The sequence below is a fragment of the Papilio xuthus genome, unplaced genomic scaffold (assembly GCF_000836235.2).
Source record: "Papilio xuthus unplaced genomic scaffold, Pxut_1.1 DF828952.1, whole genome shotgun sequence".
Classification (NCBI taxonomy): Eukaryota; Metazoa; Arthropoda; class Insecta; order Lepidoptera; family Papilionidae; genus Papilio; species Papilio xuthus.
Genome location: NW_013529697.1, coordinates 3,960,485 through 3,979,570, shown reverse-complemented (window position 1 = coordinate 3,979,570; position 19,086 = coordinate 3,960,485). Strand labels below are relative to the sequence as shown.

Here is a 19,086-nt window from a genome sequence, read left to right as displayed (position 1 = left end):
CCCCCGCCCCGCCGCGCTCTCCGCGCCCCGCGCACACACCCCGCACGCCCCCCGCGCGCCGCGCCCATACACCCGCGCCCAACCATCGCGCCCTACACGACACCCCCCAAACCGATTTTCTTACACCCAATTTTGTGTCATCACATAAAAAACACATTTTTTACCAAGAAACTTGCCTGGACTCTGCAAGTTTTTTGGTTTGTATATTAAACAAATATAAAATGTAACTGTGTATTTTAATATTGTGTTATACTGTGCGATATAAGACACAATTCTCGGTGCATCACAAAGTTTACCACGATTAATTGTTTTTATCGTGTAACTTACTTCACCTAAGTATTTTTTATATATCATTGGGCGACCACCTAAATTAGCCTAAGACGCGAAACGACCGCTACCCATAGACATACACAATTGCAGCTTACCTTCCTCTAATCATCAGAGGTAGGGACGCATAGAAAGATATTATTTCCCCTTCCTACTCCGTCAAATCCCCTTCGTCTTCAAATCCCTTCCTTATAAGAAAAGGGTGGCAAAGTAAAGGCGACTAAATTAGGCCTCCAGCACGCATACATCGACAGACGAAACACGGAATTGCTTCCACTTCACACCTGAATTCTGTGTAGTCATGTTATTGAACCGAACGAGCATTTTCTTGCAACCGATATTGTTGGTGCTGGCATATACCACTGTTAAATATGTTACTTGTATACAAAATATACGATACCTAACTGTCCGTATCCTTTTTTTATTTCATTCGTAATCCTTAATCCGTCGGTTAAATGATAACCAATTAGTATTTTCTAAGAATAAAAAAGTGTTAAGCGCCGCTGTTCGTTTGTACCGTGACTCATGACAGCTTATTGTCTGTAAAATTCCCACACACACAATAAAACCGATAACTCTATTTACTGGAACTTTATCATGCATTCAGTTATCAGGGGATACAACTGTTCGCAAATTACAAGCTTCAATAGGCTAATAATAACTCAATTAATTTACCTTATTCCTGTACATACAACTAATGGGCTTATACCTCATTAGAATATGTACAAACATTTATTGGTCAATTGACCTTAAATCTGCCGATCAGATTAACAAAAGTTAGCGTATTTAGAAAATTTAGTTTTTTTTAAACATGTTTTAACTATTTATTGATTGTCACAAAATTTAAGGTCTCAGCTACCTTTGACCTTTTGGTTGATTTGTTTGATGTGTTTAGGTCGAGGTTGGCTTATCCTTGTAACCGTATAAATACCTATTTCATGTTCATCACATCGCAGCGGTATAACGCAACGGCCTTGAAAACATTACGCCAATTAAAATTACTTCTTACCAACAATTTGTACAACACAGAACGTTATTATTTCATCTAAGGTGTGCGATAACTTGAAATTTAATGAAAAATATCAAATCTACAACAGGCATAAAAAATTGTGTATATTAATTAAATTGAATTTATACAATTACAATTTTTGACGCTATCTTTCTTACACTTGTTTGATCTTATAGCAAAAGCATTGTATTTAATAGCGGTAAATAGATTCCATTGTACATAATTTTAAAAAGTTCCTATTAATTTATTTTATATATGTAATAAATTAACATAAAAAAATATGTAATTCATCAGCTCAAGTTAGGGGTGACTAGGCCATAATCAACCACAATGGCCCAGTGAGGGTTGGTTGGCTTCGAATTTCTTCTCAGATATATGTAGGTTGCATCACGATGTTTTACTTCACCGTAAGAACGTCGGAGATATTTTACTCGAAAATCGAAAAGCGGGATTCAAACTCAGTACCTGCAGATTACAAGTCAAGTGCTTGAACCCCTGAGCCACCGATGCTCATAAAATATGTATGTCTTTAATAGATGTAAATATATTAATTGTTGATAATAGTACAGAGTATCTACATCGGACATTTCTGTGTAATGTTTAAAAGTTATTTGTTAAATAGAGCTAATTATAATGTACGATAATTTATCGTCACGACACATAACTGACGTTATCATTATTTATTGCGACGTTGTTATTGTTACGGACTCGCATGACATATTTAAAATTAGGCTCACAGCATAGCCAATTACTGTGCTGAATTATAATTGTAACCATCAATTAGCCTTTGTAAAGACGGCTACTGAACTTGGGACCTTTTCAAGTCAAAGTTTAGATGACAGATTTGAATGACAGAAAATCTTTACTTGCAAGTAACTACTGCAGTTTCCCAGAAATTTTAAATGAGCTTTACAACACGGGATATTAATTAAAGTCAAAAAAGTTATATTTAAACGCATTATAATAATTTTTATACAAGCAATTTTGTATACAGTAACATCATTAGATGTATTAAGATTACCGGCTTTAAAACAAGTTAATTGCATTTGAGCTACAGGTAATTTTATATAATTAGTATACAAAAGATCGCAAGCGAAAAAAGGATTTACGAATTCCCTATTCACAAATTAGTATCCGTAATTAAACACACAAAATAAACCAAAAAATACACTGAACCGTACCCGATAACGAAACAAAAGCTTTAATCGATTTGCTAGGAATTTTCCATTTAAAATCAATACTGTCAGCTTTCTCACGTTTCTTAGATAATGAATAAACTTCCTATATTGTACGCAGGTGAGACAATCGCGGAGCATCAGATAAGCGTATAAGATAAATATTGCGAAGAGAAATGATCGTTGAATGCGTACCCGATGCGTGTTTGAGCGATGAGTGTACCAGCTAACAATGATTGAAAGTTTGCTTCAGGTGGCGAGAGATTTTTATTTTGATAACGCGCCGCACGTGGCCCCTGCAGATGGCGGTTGTAAACTGTGTCATTTTTTTATTCGATACCAAAGCCTAACTCAGTCGTGGCTGTGGCATACCGCATTAATTATGTTCGAAGGTGAATACGTCGTGTGCTAGAGGCACAACATTTATTTTTGAAGCTTGCTATTGGTAGAAATGTAGGGACAGATTCGAGGCGACCTAGAGAGTAAACTAAACTTTTGGTTCTTTTATACACTCTTAACACTGGAGATCACAGTCGATATATAAGACCTCTTTAGTGACTCAGAATTCAGGACTACCTATATTCGATTTTGTAAAGATTCCTTTGAAGACTCAAGCGGTCTGTAGTTGATAAATCTCATAAAAGTTGACGTTAAAGATATGGTTTTATTACGTTATATTTTATCTATTCCGGAATAACGTTAATTGACTTGTACAAATTATTATTTTTTATCATAGCTGACAGCTTTATTTCACACTTTGCCTCGAGTAACTAGCAATTTATGTAACCCAATTAAATACTAACCTACTTTTGGTACTTTACGAATATTACCTTATAAGTTTTGATAGTCAACCAATTACAAGTCTTCGTAAATCCTTAAAAAAATACTCAAGTTTTATAATAGAATTTATAGTAAAAATCATTAGATTATTTTTATGTCTAATTTTCAAAAAGAATATAAAATAGGGTCTTCACAGACAGACGGATGGACAACAAAGTGATCCTATAAGTGTTCCGTTTTTTTTCCTTTCGAGGTACGGAACCCTAAAACTGGCAATATGTTTTGATAAGGTTTGGAATATAGACCGTAACATCTACGACTATCATAGCGAGATTAGCTTAAACTTAATACTTTTATTTATCACTATTTTTGTATAATTAGTACGAAAAATAAGGTAGAGATAGAAGTCACATGACTCTACTAATTGAGTTGTAGAGAAACACGTCTCATACATATTACATTTAAATAAGTTATTACAAAAATTTAAATAAATTAAACTTAAATGTAAACTTATATGTGACTCTACTGTAGAAACTATCATAGTTTTAAATAAAAAAAACACTGACAACAGTATTTGTACAGGTTATATGACAGTGGAAACTTGAAGTGTGACTGGCAGTCAACAACCCAAAAAGACATGTAAAGCGTTTAAAAAAAAACCATTTATATCAAACTTGTAATTGGTATGAAAACCCGGATGCAATCAAAGTGTGCTAAAGTTGTTTATAAGCTACACGGCTACTGTTTGAAGACTCGAAATCAATTTGAAACATGGTGTTATTTTCTCTCATAACATTTAATTGATTACGGACTTGATTTATGATTTTTTTTAATCTTCACAATACAAGTTAAATTTAACTCATAAATAGGAAAACGTTTTGATTAATGTAACTTGTAAAATAGTACAAAGTAATACAAAACATCATAAACAAAGGTAAAAGTTTATAAAACCGTAATTTTTTTAAATATTTTTTTTTACATATTCTAGGGCACAAACTTCTTGTTTATTTCTAACACCCCTTACCAAAGCTTTATCAAATCTTACCAGTGATTTAGAAACGCACTAACCTACAATATTTTAGTTATGTAGATTGAAAACTATAACAAACCTCCAAGTATACACACACAAGCATAACTTGTATACGGATAAACACACACACGTACAATATCTACACAACTCGTTTTAAGAGTGCATGCATTAAATTGAAATTGCTGCGATGTGTTATCGTACCAGCCGCGGCTACCGAAGCCGTTACGCGCAAATAACGAACTGTTGTTCTTGTTTTTTTTATCTCACTCATTTTTTTGGCGCGTGTCTCTCGCGAGCCGTTATACGTGAGCTGTTGCCAGCGAAAGTTACAACTCGCTCGGAATTTTTATACCAGTTTTTCATCGAGATTTAGAATTCTTTTCGGCCAATATACACTTTTGTCATAGATATTTTTATAATTCGACAAAATGGCGTATCTAACCATTTTAAAATTTTATTCATTAAAATCAGTAAAAAGTTTAAGTTTTTTAGGGCATCACTTTTCGATGTTACTTTGTAAAATCTTGAATAGATAAGAGAGAAGATACACAGATGGGTATCATCTTTAAAATTTATGATTAATTATCGTTAACAACGTAAATTCTCTTTAAAACTTCAATAAAAAATGACATAAGAAACTATGTGACAAAGAAAAAACGTTGACATATTTCAGCGTATACTACAACCAGACTCATAGGTGAATTGTTTCACCTTTCAATTTCATAGTAACTATAAGCAACATATTAATGTACAACTTGACCCATAATTTGTAGTTGTCCATAACGCTGAACCGAAACAACTTCTGCGCTGATAAGAGTCCTTTTAATTGATTTCACGAAACAAATACTATAAAATATAACCGAAGAATTTAATTTGCTTCCCACTTAGGATCGAACATCGTACAGCAAACTGTCATCATATGAGTTTTCATTTAGCTTAAATGTATGTTGTTATGACATGTTTTCATGACTAGTTGCTATGACAACTTATGAGGGGTAAATGACATTTCATCAAATTGGGTAGGACTTCCTCAAGTGTACTCATTTACATAAAAGTAGCTGTCGCCCGCGGCTCCGTCCGCGTGAAATTAAAAAAAAACAATGCCAAATTTCAGCGAGTTCCATGCAGCCGTTCTGCAGATACCTTCAAATTCAAATCCATCCATCCGTCCACCTTCATATTCGCATTTATAATATTAGTAAGAGCATTATTGAATTACAGTTTACCGATGTATGTTTTTGTAATCTATTTACTGTAGAGTATTTAAAGCTTTGGGGATTAGATAGCATATTGGCAAGTGGTCGTAAAACTCTGCCATATTTGAATTCGTAATAAAATCAGTCTTGCTTTCTTCAACATTTTGTTTAGGCAACTTCTGAAAATATACAGACAAAACTAAATGTTTACTAGCGATTTGTGAAAAATTCAAGATAAGAAATAAAAATATATGTCACGCTTAAGCTACGGTGAAAATCAGGTGCTACGAAAATAAACTCGTAGCATTCTTTCACTGGGAAGAAATTTTTGTTATTTTTTTGTTTTTTTCAATAGATGATTGTTAAATGTTTTCAAGATGTAAAAAACACTCATATAAATATTAAAGAAGTTTTAAATCTGATGCTTCAAAAACTTAACTACAACCTAAAAGTAAAGTTTCGTAGGGGATCTTCGTAGCACTAATTAGGTCAAATTTTCTATCCGGCAATTACGTATATTTGGTTTATTTTAGCGATAAGCGTAACAAAACAAACTAAAATTTAGAGTATGATATATTTTATTTGTCTTATTATTTTTTTTGTCATTTATACTTGTCTTTTTTACTTTATTTGAGTAGCTATTGGAAGAAACTGTACACGTGTTAGAAAATTTGTCCTGTTTATCAATGAGCAGAACGTTTCCATTAATAATGTGACTTAACTGTTTACTGGAATACTCTGTGTGTAGTGTCATCTGCAATTTTCCTAACGATTTCCCGGCACAGGAAAACTCAAAGGCACCGCCAGGTAGTAATTATACACAACCACGTGCCTTGCTTACAAATACTTTAATGAATTTAAATAGGATCGGAATCAATTGATTCGGAATTACTCGACCCATTACTATTCTACAGCGTACTGTTGTTATGTTATGTGGAATATTTATTCCTACATTTGTCCAGGTGGTCACATTGTTTCTACAGGACGTAATATAATCGAACAATAAATGTAAATAGTTGAGAAATAAATATATTCTTGTTAATTGTCTGTATGGTATTAAATATATGTACCTACAGCACGTTCTGGTGCTACAATATTACCAATACCGCATCCCTAAATAGGTAAAAAGATAATACAGAGTATTATGAATAATGTCTTGAAACTAACGATAATTCACACAAAATCAAATGTGACATATCCACTGCAATTAATCTAAGCTTATGAAAGAGTATATATAAGCGTATTCTCTACCACGATACTCTCTATTCTTTTTAATCCAAAAGTTTTATCATAGATTAAAATTATACGTCAAAGAATATTTAGCTGTCCAAAGGGGGAACGCTGCCAGTATCTTCGGGACCTTGCCTAAAGCGACTCCTTTTAATAATATATTTAAGTAAATTATTCGTTTTTTAATATTTTCTTTTATATCATAGATTTAAGACTATTCATTAGATTCTTTATTTATAGACTACATCTCTTTATCTTAATAAACATATTTGAATACTTGTAATATTGAGGGATAATCATTGTTATTAACAGTATGTAGTACGTATAATATGAAAACACTAAAAATAAAGCATAAGGTAATGTGGTGAGCGGTGGCCGGAGCCATGCCGTCTGCCACCCACGGCCCGCGTCCTGCCTTGACTCACCAATTCACATATCATGCACGTAATTAGCCCATTAGCACGCACGCACCGCTCAAATGTTTCAATTAGATCAACGACCGCCGGGAACGCTCGGCCAGATTGCCCTTCCCCCGTGTCCCCTCCCCTTCCGTCATTGCTCTCCGTTTCAATGAAAACCAAGATAACTCGCTCTCCAGTAATTGACAGGACTTGCATTGTCTAGTTTTGTAAGCCGACATTTTTTGCACGAATTCCAGTATATTTAGTGGTAGGAGCTAAGTTTCCTTCAACTCCATAACTCATTTGTATATCGCAGTGCAAGTACTATCGCAACTGAGTAAAGATACGATGATTCAAAATATTGTATTGTATTTTATTAGATGATGAACATAAAATAAAATAAAATTCTCTGGAAAGTCTTTCTAACAAAATGTAGTTGCCATTCATTTCGTTCCAGCACATTATTTCATAGACTAATTGCTAATGCCTATATTATTAACATAGAAATAGTAATGACAATTTTCATATCCTTAAATAGAGCCTTGACTAAGTATTTTGCTGTTGACGTAATCGACTGTTGGATTAGACAGACTCAAAAATAGACGCTCGTTTCTCCTCCCTAAGACTGTCAGTTTTCCCACAGCTGCGCTTGACCTGCTGCTGGTATTACAATGTCCGCGTCTGCCCAGCTTCCTATGGCTGCTGCATTGCCGCCGAAGAAGCGTGCCATTCTCCAGTACGTACGAGATTATGTACGTATATAAACTTTCCATCAAGCACAACGTATTTTAAGAGTATAATTAATTTTAATGTGTAAAATGCATAACAATGGTTCCGTTTCAATTTTCTACTGATTGATATTAAATTTCGCTTCCTTGTAACGAAATGTAACACGAGTGTAGCCTTTAAGACTATAGTAATAAGGATTATTTCGTTAGGACAAGTGGAGTTTGAGTGGTGTAGGTTCCGATTGCATCGGTCAAAGCTTACAAATGCATAATTGCTAGTGCACGGTATCAGCGTGTCAAATTGAAGGTCGTAGTTGCATTCCGGAAGATGGAACTCACGCGACCTGTTTGTTTATCTTGCCATCTTTACATTTGTTACCGCATTTATCTCTTCCTTATTATGTAAAACCGTACAAAACTGATTAAATAATTCGTTACATGCTAAAAAACTGTTTTATATGACTGTTAAATTTCATATAACTCTGATAACGTATCTTCCCTCTATTCTCTTTTAAAGTAAAGAAGATAATACGTTTATACAGATGATTTGGCAGAGGCAACGCGATGTAGAAAAGCGTATTATTTGGCTAAAGATAAGTAAAAAAAGAAAAAGGAATAAATCTATAAAAAGACAAGACAATTTGAAAGAACAATCATCAATGCAAGTCATTGTCATTCAATAAAGAAATTTTATGCACGAACATCGATACGTTGTATAATTAAAGGAAATTTTTCTCATGTATCAATTTCATAAGAGATTATATCCTGTTGAACGAATTTAACCACATCGATGTGTTTAAAATCATGCATACATAATATACCCAGAAATACATGTAATTGTATGATGCAATTCATAAACAATTGCATCAAACCATAAATGAAAAGACCACAACATCAGATTCGGACATAAATTGTCATTTTATATGCTTTATTTGACCTTTTTAACGTATTACAATTTTGTACATAATGTTGGCATGATTCTCGAATAAACCGTTTATCGTATTTTCTACTAGCAGTCGTCCGCGTCTCCGTCAACGCAGAATTAAAAAAAACCTAATTTGTAGCCTATGTGTTCTCGTTCTATAAGTATGGTACATTTTATGGAGATCCGTTCAGAAGTTCTAGAGATACCTTCAAACAAACATCCATCTATTTAAATATTCACATTTATAATATTAAATTAAGATTAACACAAATAATTGTTTGTTAGAAGTATGTGTCGCGCACTTGCAGTTATATCGCTTAATTAACCTACAAGACATGTACTCGCCTCACGCTCCGCACCCGATATGGCACGCAAAAGACGTTCATAATGTTGATACATAAATGCGCTTGTATTCTGTATAACGTCATTTGTTTTATTTTGCCGCCATGTAAGTAGATTTATTAATTATACACAATCTAATGTAGGAAGAATACAAAAATGGCTCTGCTTAGACTTATAAGTTCAACATCGTCCTTTAGTGTGTCGTGTGTGTAAAAAAAGCTCACAGAAGCTCATGATATGACAATATTACAATTTTAATTTTATCCCAGTCCCTCATGACTCTTTATAAAATGTGTCAATTTGTCTTTTAGTATGTGTAACTTTTCATATAGAGGAAAATGGAACTAAAAATATTCCGTCCTACATAAAGCTTACGTAGTAATAAACTAACAAAGTGCGCGTTGGTTTTAACAATAAAACATATTATGTTCATTTTCAAGAGAAGGGATTCGGAAAATATACGTATGTATTATTTTTAAAATATTTATTTTTCTAACCCAAACATTTTTTTTACACAAATCCGTATTTGATTCGTATTGTATACCTCAACATGGAAAAATAAAGAAAAACTTTAAAAATATTCTTTTACACAATTTATAATGAAACATCGACCGATATTTTAGACAGGAAAACTTAATCAAGTTTTAACAGTCAAAAACCAATTTATAAACACAATAGAACAGGGCGCGGCGCCATATCGCACGATTAACCTTAAGAACTAGTTATGCTAAATTTGTAGACAACTAAAAATAAAAATAAAAAAACCTATGCGATTATCTATTATTTGTCTAGGCTTATCTATCGTATGGAAAATCTGATCGCTACGTTAAGATTTTATTACTTGTTATTCAGTCATAAATTTAATTTCTTGATAGTTGTGTATTAACCTCAATGATATTGTAAACGGCTATCTATTAAAATATAATATTTATCAATTTGTTCATTACAAATTTATTTCAATACCATTGTAAAATAACATATACTTTCAAGCGGAAATTTCATTTTAATCGGCTTCGGTATTTTTGTGTATTTACAGGTAAAAAAGCTGTATAGCGTATTCAAAACTAATATACAATTATCAAGAGCTAATGTTGTTGTTGAATACAAAAATGATCTAATTTAAACCTGCCTTTCATGATAAATTATTGGATTTCGGGCTCGAGGCATACTTCCTAAATTACAAATAGAGTATGTGCGATATACAGAAAAAGATCTTGTTAGAGTTTACTTCTTTCGGAAATTTAACATATGAGCAATAGGTTCCTCTATATAACTACTAAAGAATATAGGCACTTCTATATATTTGCTTGGAATGATTCTAAGTCGTATCTGTTCGTAAATACCGTTGGCCAGCGATGGTTTTTTTCCATAAAATGGTTGTGCGAAGTAACCCAATGAAAATTGTTTTATAGTGTTACTTCTGATCCGTCTCGATAGAATACATGTTTAGAGTTGTATCTAGTAAATATTAACATTTACTTGGACTTATTATAGGGTAGTTATTTTTCTATGTCGATACTTATAAGCATTTTCACCTGTCAAATGGTCGCTTTCTATTTACGCAACGGGTAAACGAAATCGTACTGTTCCGTCGGCCTTCACAGTTTTAATTGTGCAACGCTCGAGACTTTATCATTTATTTAAATTATGTGGTTGTATCGAACGGTGGCTAGCGTCTATAGGACCGGTTCACACACACAGCAACGCCGTTGTTTCTACTTGCTACACACGCTGCGCCGCCAGGGCTCACTCGCCAACTCGCGGACGCCGCGCCACCGTCCCCACTCAAAAGGGCTTCTAGCTCGTCTATGTTTGACGTCAGAGCACTCGCAGCCTTACAGGCTAATTATAGACTGCAAATTCCTAATATAGATACGCAAGCGAGGCTTAAAATATCCATTAAGCACGCTTCACGTCTTAGGAGTCAAGGAACGTTGCATCTAATGCTCACACTCCGCCTGGAAGCGGATTGGCAGGTTTATTTCTGTTCAACAAGACTTAAATACGGAATAGCAATTCGTCAAGATTTTAATCTATCTTAAAACGTTTATACAACAATTATATTTTATTACTACTATGGGTTTTCAATGCAGAAATACACACATACGGACAAAAACATGTATCATCATAAAAAATCACTCTTCCAGTCTTTTTGGAAATAAGAGAGTTAACAAAATGTTTTTGCACAGTTGTGTCGGCAGTGGAAACTCAAACTTGAGTAATGAAAAGGACTGTTTGAAGATAATACACATATCTGCTATTGGCAAAGCGTAAATGAAGAGGTGGTACAGAAGAGCAGTGGACCGTGCACGGCCGACCCATCACGCTCCTACACGCTCTGATAACGACCAATCGCAGCCACCTTGAAAATTATGACAAGATAATATTCATAAAATTAGCAGTTGCTCAAATTTCTTATTTTACTCGTTGAAAATTATACTTTCTCGTTTCAATTTCTCAATCGAAGAATTTGTTAAAAGATATTTCAAGAAGTTATACTTTTGTTGTTATTGATAAAAACAAATTCTTTTATTTATATACCTAATCTCTAACCTATATTAATAAGCTCAAAAAATGGGAAAGATTGAGGAAATTCGAAGGCTATTCATAAGTAGAAGATTTTGCGTCGCTTAGTTGTTCATAGCCGATATCGATACACCTTAGTGCGTCAACTAATTGATAAACGTAACATTTTCTTAATTTCAGCAAGTTCTACCCTAAAAAAGTAATGACACTATATTATAGTGGAAGGTCTCCATCTTTTGGATGAGCCTACTTGGAATATCGAATAGTGCCTATGTAATACATAAACCTGTAAAATATAACATACATAACCAAACAATGTTTATATCATATAAAGTGAAATACAATTTATTAATCCAGTAATTAAATAAGTGCAGTATAACTTTTGCACCACAGAAGAAGCTTCAAATTAAATATGAATCTCAGGTTTTTTTTTAAAAGTTGGTATATTTACCCAGACCTTATTAAACATGATACAATGTATATGCAAAATTTGCCTAAAACTGTCACGTTTTATTTGCTAGACAATGTGACAATACATAAAAATTGATTTATCTTCTTTAAATCCCAGACATAACAAACAGGTCAAGAACGTAACACCTTGTAATTCGTCTAAATTGCCACAAGAATTTGGATGAGATGCGTACGTGACTGGCATGTAATCATGGCCTATTTTGCGTTGCTTTTAAATTCTAGTTTTAAATTTTAAACTCATCACAGGCTTGCATATTGATATTAAATAGTCTTTACTTACAGATTTGACTTTAAAACTTATTATTTGTCTCTTTATAGACCTTATATAGCTTCATGGTATTTGGAGAACTTAAAAACTTATTATGAAGAAGTTGACCCAGCTGTTCTTGAACATAACCATAAAAATAATATAATTTATCGCCAATAGTAACTAAGTTTTCCACTTCAACATTTAATTCTCAATGTCATATTGAAATAAAGTTTGATTTATGTATGAAGTTAATTATTAAAAGCTATTATAATGCCTGTATAAAACATTTCCATCTCGTCATAGACTCCATATTATATTGCGGTTTATATTAAATCTACCCATGTTGTTTACATTGCGGTATTTGTATATTTATAGGCTCCTGAATATTCTATTTGAATCTTATTGGATTTCTAAAATAGTGATATTAATCCGTTATGTACTGAAGTTGTTAACCAAAGAATTTAATCCATTTGACTGTTAGTAGAGCTAAGGAAAACCTCTTCATCAACTTTTTTCTTCATGGACACTTTTAATAACAATTTTTGTTTAGAACATGTTAAAATACTAAACAACAATTTAATTTTTTTGATATGGTATGTAGAATAAAATAGATGCAATGCTCTCTAAACTTCAATACGACCAAAACACATATAGGTATAACATCTTAGCTTAGTCTTCAAATGGTTTTGACTTGACCAAATAATAAAAGTAAAGTCGTGAGAGATTATTGGCATTACAAGTATGGAGCACATAGAAAAAAACACAAAACAGAAAACGCACAGATAGAGTAAACTTTGGCGGGCAAGTATATTACTTGGGTGTGCTGTAAAGTGAATTGGATGAAAGATTGAGTGCACATATTTACATACAACGATTATTTATGTTGTTATGCAGTAAAATAAAAAGCGACTCTCAAAGTTGTTAAAAACTACATGGTAAGGTATGAAAAACTTTTGTGGATGTTAGTTTGTGTTAGTTGTGAACATAGCATATAACTAGTAGACAATGTGTGAGCAGGAGCAAAGAGCATAGACAAAGGTGTAACGTACGTGGATCATGGCACGTGGTGCGGGCGGAGAGCGCGCTGGCGCTGGGGCGGCGGCGCCGGCGAGCGCGGCTGCTGCGCACCGGTTGAGGCGCGGGCGCAGATCGAAAGTTCGACGCGAGATCGAGCGCGCATATGTAAATATCGGCACATTTACAAGCGAAAGGGTTCACCGGAGCGGCGCGCTAACGCGGCGTTGCGCGGGAACCAGTCCGGTGAGATTCCTTCGGCGTCCGATAGAAAAATGTCGAACGAGCTTCGGGTCCATCACTCGGTGCGGGTGTCTGGTACGCGACGCGGTCGCCACTCGACTGCCGCCCTCCTCTCGCCGCAGCTCGGCTGATATATTTATCGCTTAATTATTGAACTCGTCGTGTAACAATTATGATGCAGCTCGGCGGTCGCAGGCGCTGTCGGCGCGGACGAGGGCGAGCGGCGCTACCGCGTCTGCGCGCGGCCGTTGCGTCACGCACCGCTTGCTCACCACTTCCCAGCTCCGATTTTATCTAACCTACTCCAATGCTCACCTGCTATTCACTTCGAACATTAACCTTCAACAAATATCGACTAAGCCTTATCTTCCTGCTGTCCAGTTCCGCCTTCATCGTCTTAATTAAAAGAAAAATAGATGAAATAGACATTTTAAAAAACACAGCAGTCAAGATAGTTCCTGTGCTAGAACGTTAGATCACTCTCACTAAAACGGCCTCCTGACAACTCCAAAACAAAAGACAGCTAAGATTTAAGTCTAACTAGGTTAACAATTGGCTTTAAAACATTTCCTTATTGTTCTACATGTATATTTACATTACACCCAAAAGAGGTAAATATATCTTCTAGAACATAGGGCTTTTTTGAAAACTTTGAAACGTTTGATAAAGGAGTGGAATTGTTGAAGGTTTTCTTTCAATGCTTGACAAATATTATAAATAAATTAAATCAAAAATTGAAATCTCTTGTAGAGGTCAAGACAGTAGAGATGCATTAAATCGATGGGTAGTAGGGAAAAAAGTACTCTTTCTATCTACTTCTTCCTACCTTAGATTGTTATTAAGGTTTTGTATGTTGCTCAGTATTTATTGTATCTTTGTCTCATGTATCTTAAATAAATTGCGATTTATTGTAATCATTAAAAATATACCTAAATAAATAAAAGTATTAAGTTTTTTATCTGTAAGAAGTTTTAATAATTTTAACACAAACGTCAAAGTCATTGTGTACTTCCAATTGTCAAATGTCAATTGTCAAAGTCATCAAAAACTTAAAAATGTTATTTCTAATATGTAGTGCGCACATTAAATAATTTAGAATAATAAGTAAAAGAAAACCAGTTACGCTAATTCATATTTTTCTTACGATACTAAAATGTATTCTGTATATAAAATCAAGTAAGTCTACATTAAGAGACTTGTCTACAAAGCAAGTGATTTTTATAATATTCTAATTTCTATTTAAAATCGCAGGAAGAGGTGCTTCGGAGTCGCACTGTGTAGATTTCTAAGTTCAGCTGAAATCTCCACAGCATTAAGACCATTTTATTTCAGTGTTCATCCAGACCTTTTTGGAAAATATCCAGAGCAAAGGGTATGTATTAAAAGAAAACTATGCACTAAAAATTACAATTTGCTTAGATGAATGCAAAGTTCTTGCTACTGTATGTCTAATGTAAATTCATACAAAATTCGTACACATTTTTATGCTATGAAAATTATTTTCTATATTTTACAGAGAACAAATGAAAACTCATTACAACAGTTAAGTGCTTTAATAGAAGCCCAACAATCTAGTCGAACCATGTCAATACCTGCACTACCTTTTTATTTAAGACAAAAGGATATGCCTGAAGGTAATATAAACAAGAGCAATCCAATGTTAACACTTTCAATGCCACCAACTCACTGGTAGATTACAGTAAATTAGTGGCCTAGAAGGCATTCAATATTTAACATGTTCAATTTGTTTTAGGACAATTTAAATTAGTAAAAATCAAGTTAAACGGAAATAATGTGAGAGAAACAGTGGTCAAAGTGTTAAGTGCATGTGACATATCAACAAATTATGTTGATAAAATACCCGTAAGCACTATGAAACCAGAATTTAGGTAATATAAAAAAATTATCTAAAAAATTTAATTATGTTCACATTCTTTTATTTAATTTATAAAAAATTACTTTAATTGTGAAATATTTTCAGCAAACAAGATTTTAATAAAGCATACCAAGAATATAATGATGAGTTTCAAAATGCTACTCGAATGAAAAGAAAGGTAGAGGAAAGAAAAGTTATTAACAATGTAATGTATGTTATTGTTCAATCATTTTTTTTTTATATAAAAAATGGATATCAGTAAATTCAAATAGATTTGTTTTTTTTTTATTTAGAAGCTGGATTCATGAGAACAGTAGCTTGGCTAAAGAGAAGTATGAATCTACAAAAGCAACCAGAGATCATGTGAAATCATTGATTGAGGATCTATGCAGAACTTATGGTATAAAGGAAGTTGGTAAAGCTATAATAAAACTGTTAAGTCTAATAATTAATTTGATTAGAATTCAATATTTCAAATTCAAAGATAAAATATTAACATTTTTAATTATTTTTTTATTTCAGGTTAAATATGACAGTGGTTGGAATATAAGTCACATAAGGGGAGCTCTTCAGAGTCTTGCTTCGCTCGCTTCACAACATTCAAAGGATATGATTAATTTAAAGGGTTCGTGTTTTTAGGTTATGTGCATTTAAATTCATTTTATTTATGCATTTATGTATATGTAATTTGATATTATTTTTTAAAGGCAGAACTATAGCATTGGGCCAGTTTACTGGAGTAAGCTTGGATGGTGATGTATTTCTTAATATTATTGATGTAAGGAATGAATGGTTATCTGTAAGTACTTTTCTTTAAAATATTTTTTGAACAAAATACTGTACTAGTAAATTTATTTTTATGATAAATTAATTTTTTCAGTTAATTAAAAAGGTTAGTCAAGAAGATAGTGCATTAAGTCAAATACCTAATTACGAGAAAGCTCTGTCTAGAATATTGAGAGATATTCATATATGCAGAAGGTAATTTACATTTTTTTTATTGTGTTACAGCTTGTTAATTGAAATTACTCGGCCATGGAGTAATTGTTGGAATGTTCGTAATTTTTTTATTTGTAGGAAATTCATGCCCAAAGTATCTGCAACTCAGTATTGCAATCATTTGCGACAGTTAATAACATCTATTGGAGACTTCTACGGTTATGGAAAAAAGTTTCCAGCATCGGTACCAGAATCTCTTAGTAAATATGAAATTGTTGTAGAACCGTAAGTAACATTGTTTTATTCTGATTTAATATAAAATATTTCCACATCTATTTTGCACCGATTACATGTGTATTAATTTTCATTAACACTTTCAATGCCACCAACTTGTCCATACCAAAACCACCCAATCATAGTGGCATGAAATGTGTTAAATATTATTTATATTGTTTCATTTTCTTTATTTATTTTATCATATTCTAATTTTAGATTTTCTAGTAATTTTTTGTTTTAATTTTAAAGGGAAGCAGGTCCATTGATGGTGTCGCCGACTGGCCAGTTTATAACGCCGTCATCGTGTCCCGCAGACGAGCTCATTGCCTTCATAGCTAACCATCTTGATGAGGCCATGTTACTTCTCACTGAATATAGCATGTGAGTTTTTAACATAACAGTTTGTGTATCATCTGCCTTATTTCAATTTACAAAAGAAATGTTAGGTAAAATAATCAAACGAAAATTTTATATTATGAATCACCCCTTAGAATCTGGAAAAGCAATTACGCAGACTATTTAGAATGGCAGAAGTTTGCGCTTTTCTTTTCATTTACTGGCCTATTTCAAAATGTCCAAGTAAAGCTACTTTCCATTTATCTGAGGATCTAGATTTTGACGACGAATTAGTTGATTTTTAACAACATTTTACAGTCCATTTATGAAACAAAGTTTATTGGACAAAGAATTTGGTTATACCAGTAGAACATCTTAATCACAAATTAGAAATAGGGATGTAGAGCGAATTATAGTGTTGGGAAAATTCTGTTAAAAAAATCTTTATTGGAAATTTGGTCGAAAGACTATATATATTCTTATATCTTATATCAATCAAATGCGCACTAGTGTAGATATACCTTTAGAACTTAATAAATTATCTCACGATACAAATTATCGATAATCACCTTACGATGCGTATTTCAGAAATAAACATGTAGAGAAAGCGCTGTACGTGGAAGTAAAGGAGCGCTTTGGTCTACTGGAGCTGCACAAAGACGACAGCATCACGCCCGCGCTCATGATCCTGTGCTGTCAGAGATTACTCACCAGGATAGATAAACTCAATACTGTAAGTAAATAGTTTGCAATATGCTATGAAAATCTACAAAAAAATATTATTTACTATCGAACCCAATAATCGATTCCGAAATTGTTTTTAATCTGTCTCTTTTAGTCGTTTTTAATAAAAAAAAATTCTATTACAGAAACTGCGCGGGAATATTCTTTACGTGACACATTATTACTCAGTATTGTCAGAAGGTATCTTGTGTATACCATGGGACTTCAAATAAATCATCTAACTAGTGAAATTTAGAATTAGAAAATTTGACGAAAATATTCTTTAAAAATATAGAAATATTAGTTTTACGGCTAACGCGTATTCGCCCACTTGAAGAGTCCGCGTTAACCTTTAGACTATTTTATTACAACTTTCATTCCTCCACTAATATAGTAATCTGATTTTATTTTTTGATATGTTGAATTCTGTGATATCAAGTTTTAATGTAAAATAGTAAAAAATGCCAGGGGTTCTCAACCTTTTTCACGAATAATTGTTGTAGGGTGTTATAAGCAATCATATTTTCAATTCCACAAAACTTAAGAAAACATCTCGCGAACTGTTGAAATAAAAGTTCTTTAACAGTTTGGGAACACGTGGGATCAAGAGTTAAGCCATAAGAACAGTTATAAAATAGTTGTCATATTTTCATTCCCCACAAGTGATTTGCAACATCTCTATGAAAGTAATAAATGATATATTTACATATATGTATGAAGTTTTGTTTTTGAATATTTTTTCTGTTGCTGAATTGATAATATAGGGATACTAAAACTTATCAAATTTAATTATATTAGGATGAAAGTATTGAATTTGGTGATCTGTTTTTACTACTTTTTAGGAGATTTATTTTTCTTTATATTTTTATGAAAAATCATACAAGACGAATTTATGTTTATAATCATTTAATATACAGTTTTAAAGAGATATTTATAATGAAAATTATCAGTCTAAGCAATAATAATGACATCCCAAATTTGAAATTATCTTGCTATTAAAAATACAAAAAAGCAAAAAGTAACCACATATAAAGCAAATATACACTGTACAAGAAATTTATGTTTATTATTAAACATTTTTAATAAAAATAATCACTTAAAACATATACATCCTCACAGTTAATTGTGAGTGTAAAGTGAAAACATAATGTCACATTCCGGAGACTTGTTAATTATCTACATTATAGTGCTTTATTTTTACATTTTAACTGCCAAATATTGGTTTAACATATTCAAACTATTACTAGAATTTGTATAGATTTTATTGTATGCCTTAATTTTAGATTATT

The 19,086-nt window shown here is 32.8% G+C and overlaps 2 protein-coding genes across 2 annotated transcripts in view; one reads left to right on the top strand and one right to left on the bottom strand.

Annotated features, from left to right (window-relative positions):
• dpp (decapentaplegic morphogen) overlaps positions 1–13,616 on the bottom strand; it is an 18,311-nt gene extending 4,695 nt beyond the window's left edge. The window contains exon 1 of the mRNA XM_013325386.1: positions 13,440–13,616. The gene's annotated coding sequence lies outside the window, so the exon portion shown is untranslated. The remainder of the gene's footprint in view (positions 1–13,439) is intronic.
• Positions 13,617–14,721: 1,105 nt separating this feature from the next.
• On the top strand, positions 14,722–18,508 carry LOC106124167 (T-cell activation inhibitor, mitochondrial). The gene is made up of 13 exons (XM_013320641.1): positions 14,722–14,823; positions 14,899–15,019; positions 15,164–15,281; positions 15,401–15,536; positions 15,629–15,733; positions 15,817–15,934; positions 16,046–16,148; positions 16,231–16,322; positions 16,404–16,504; positions 16,601–16,747; positions 16,988–17,119; positions 17,663–17,807; positions 17,944–18,508. Exons 1-13 carry the CDS (start codon positions 14,801–14,803, stop codon positions 18,028–18,030), a joined length of 1,428 nt encoding a protein of 475 aa, XP_013176095.1. The 5' UTR covers positions 14,722–14,800; the 3' UTR covers positions 18,031–18,508.
• The last annotated feature ends 578 nt before the right edge of the window (positions 18,509–19,086 follow it).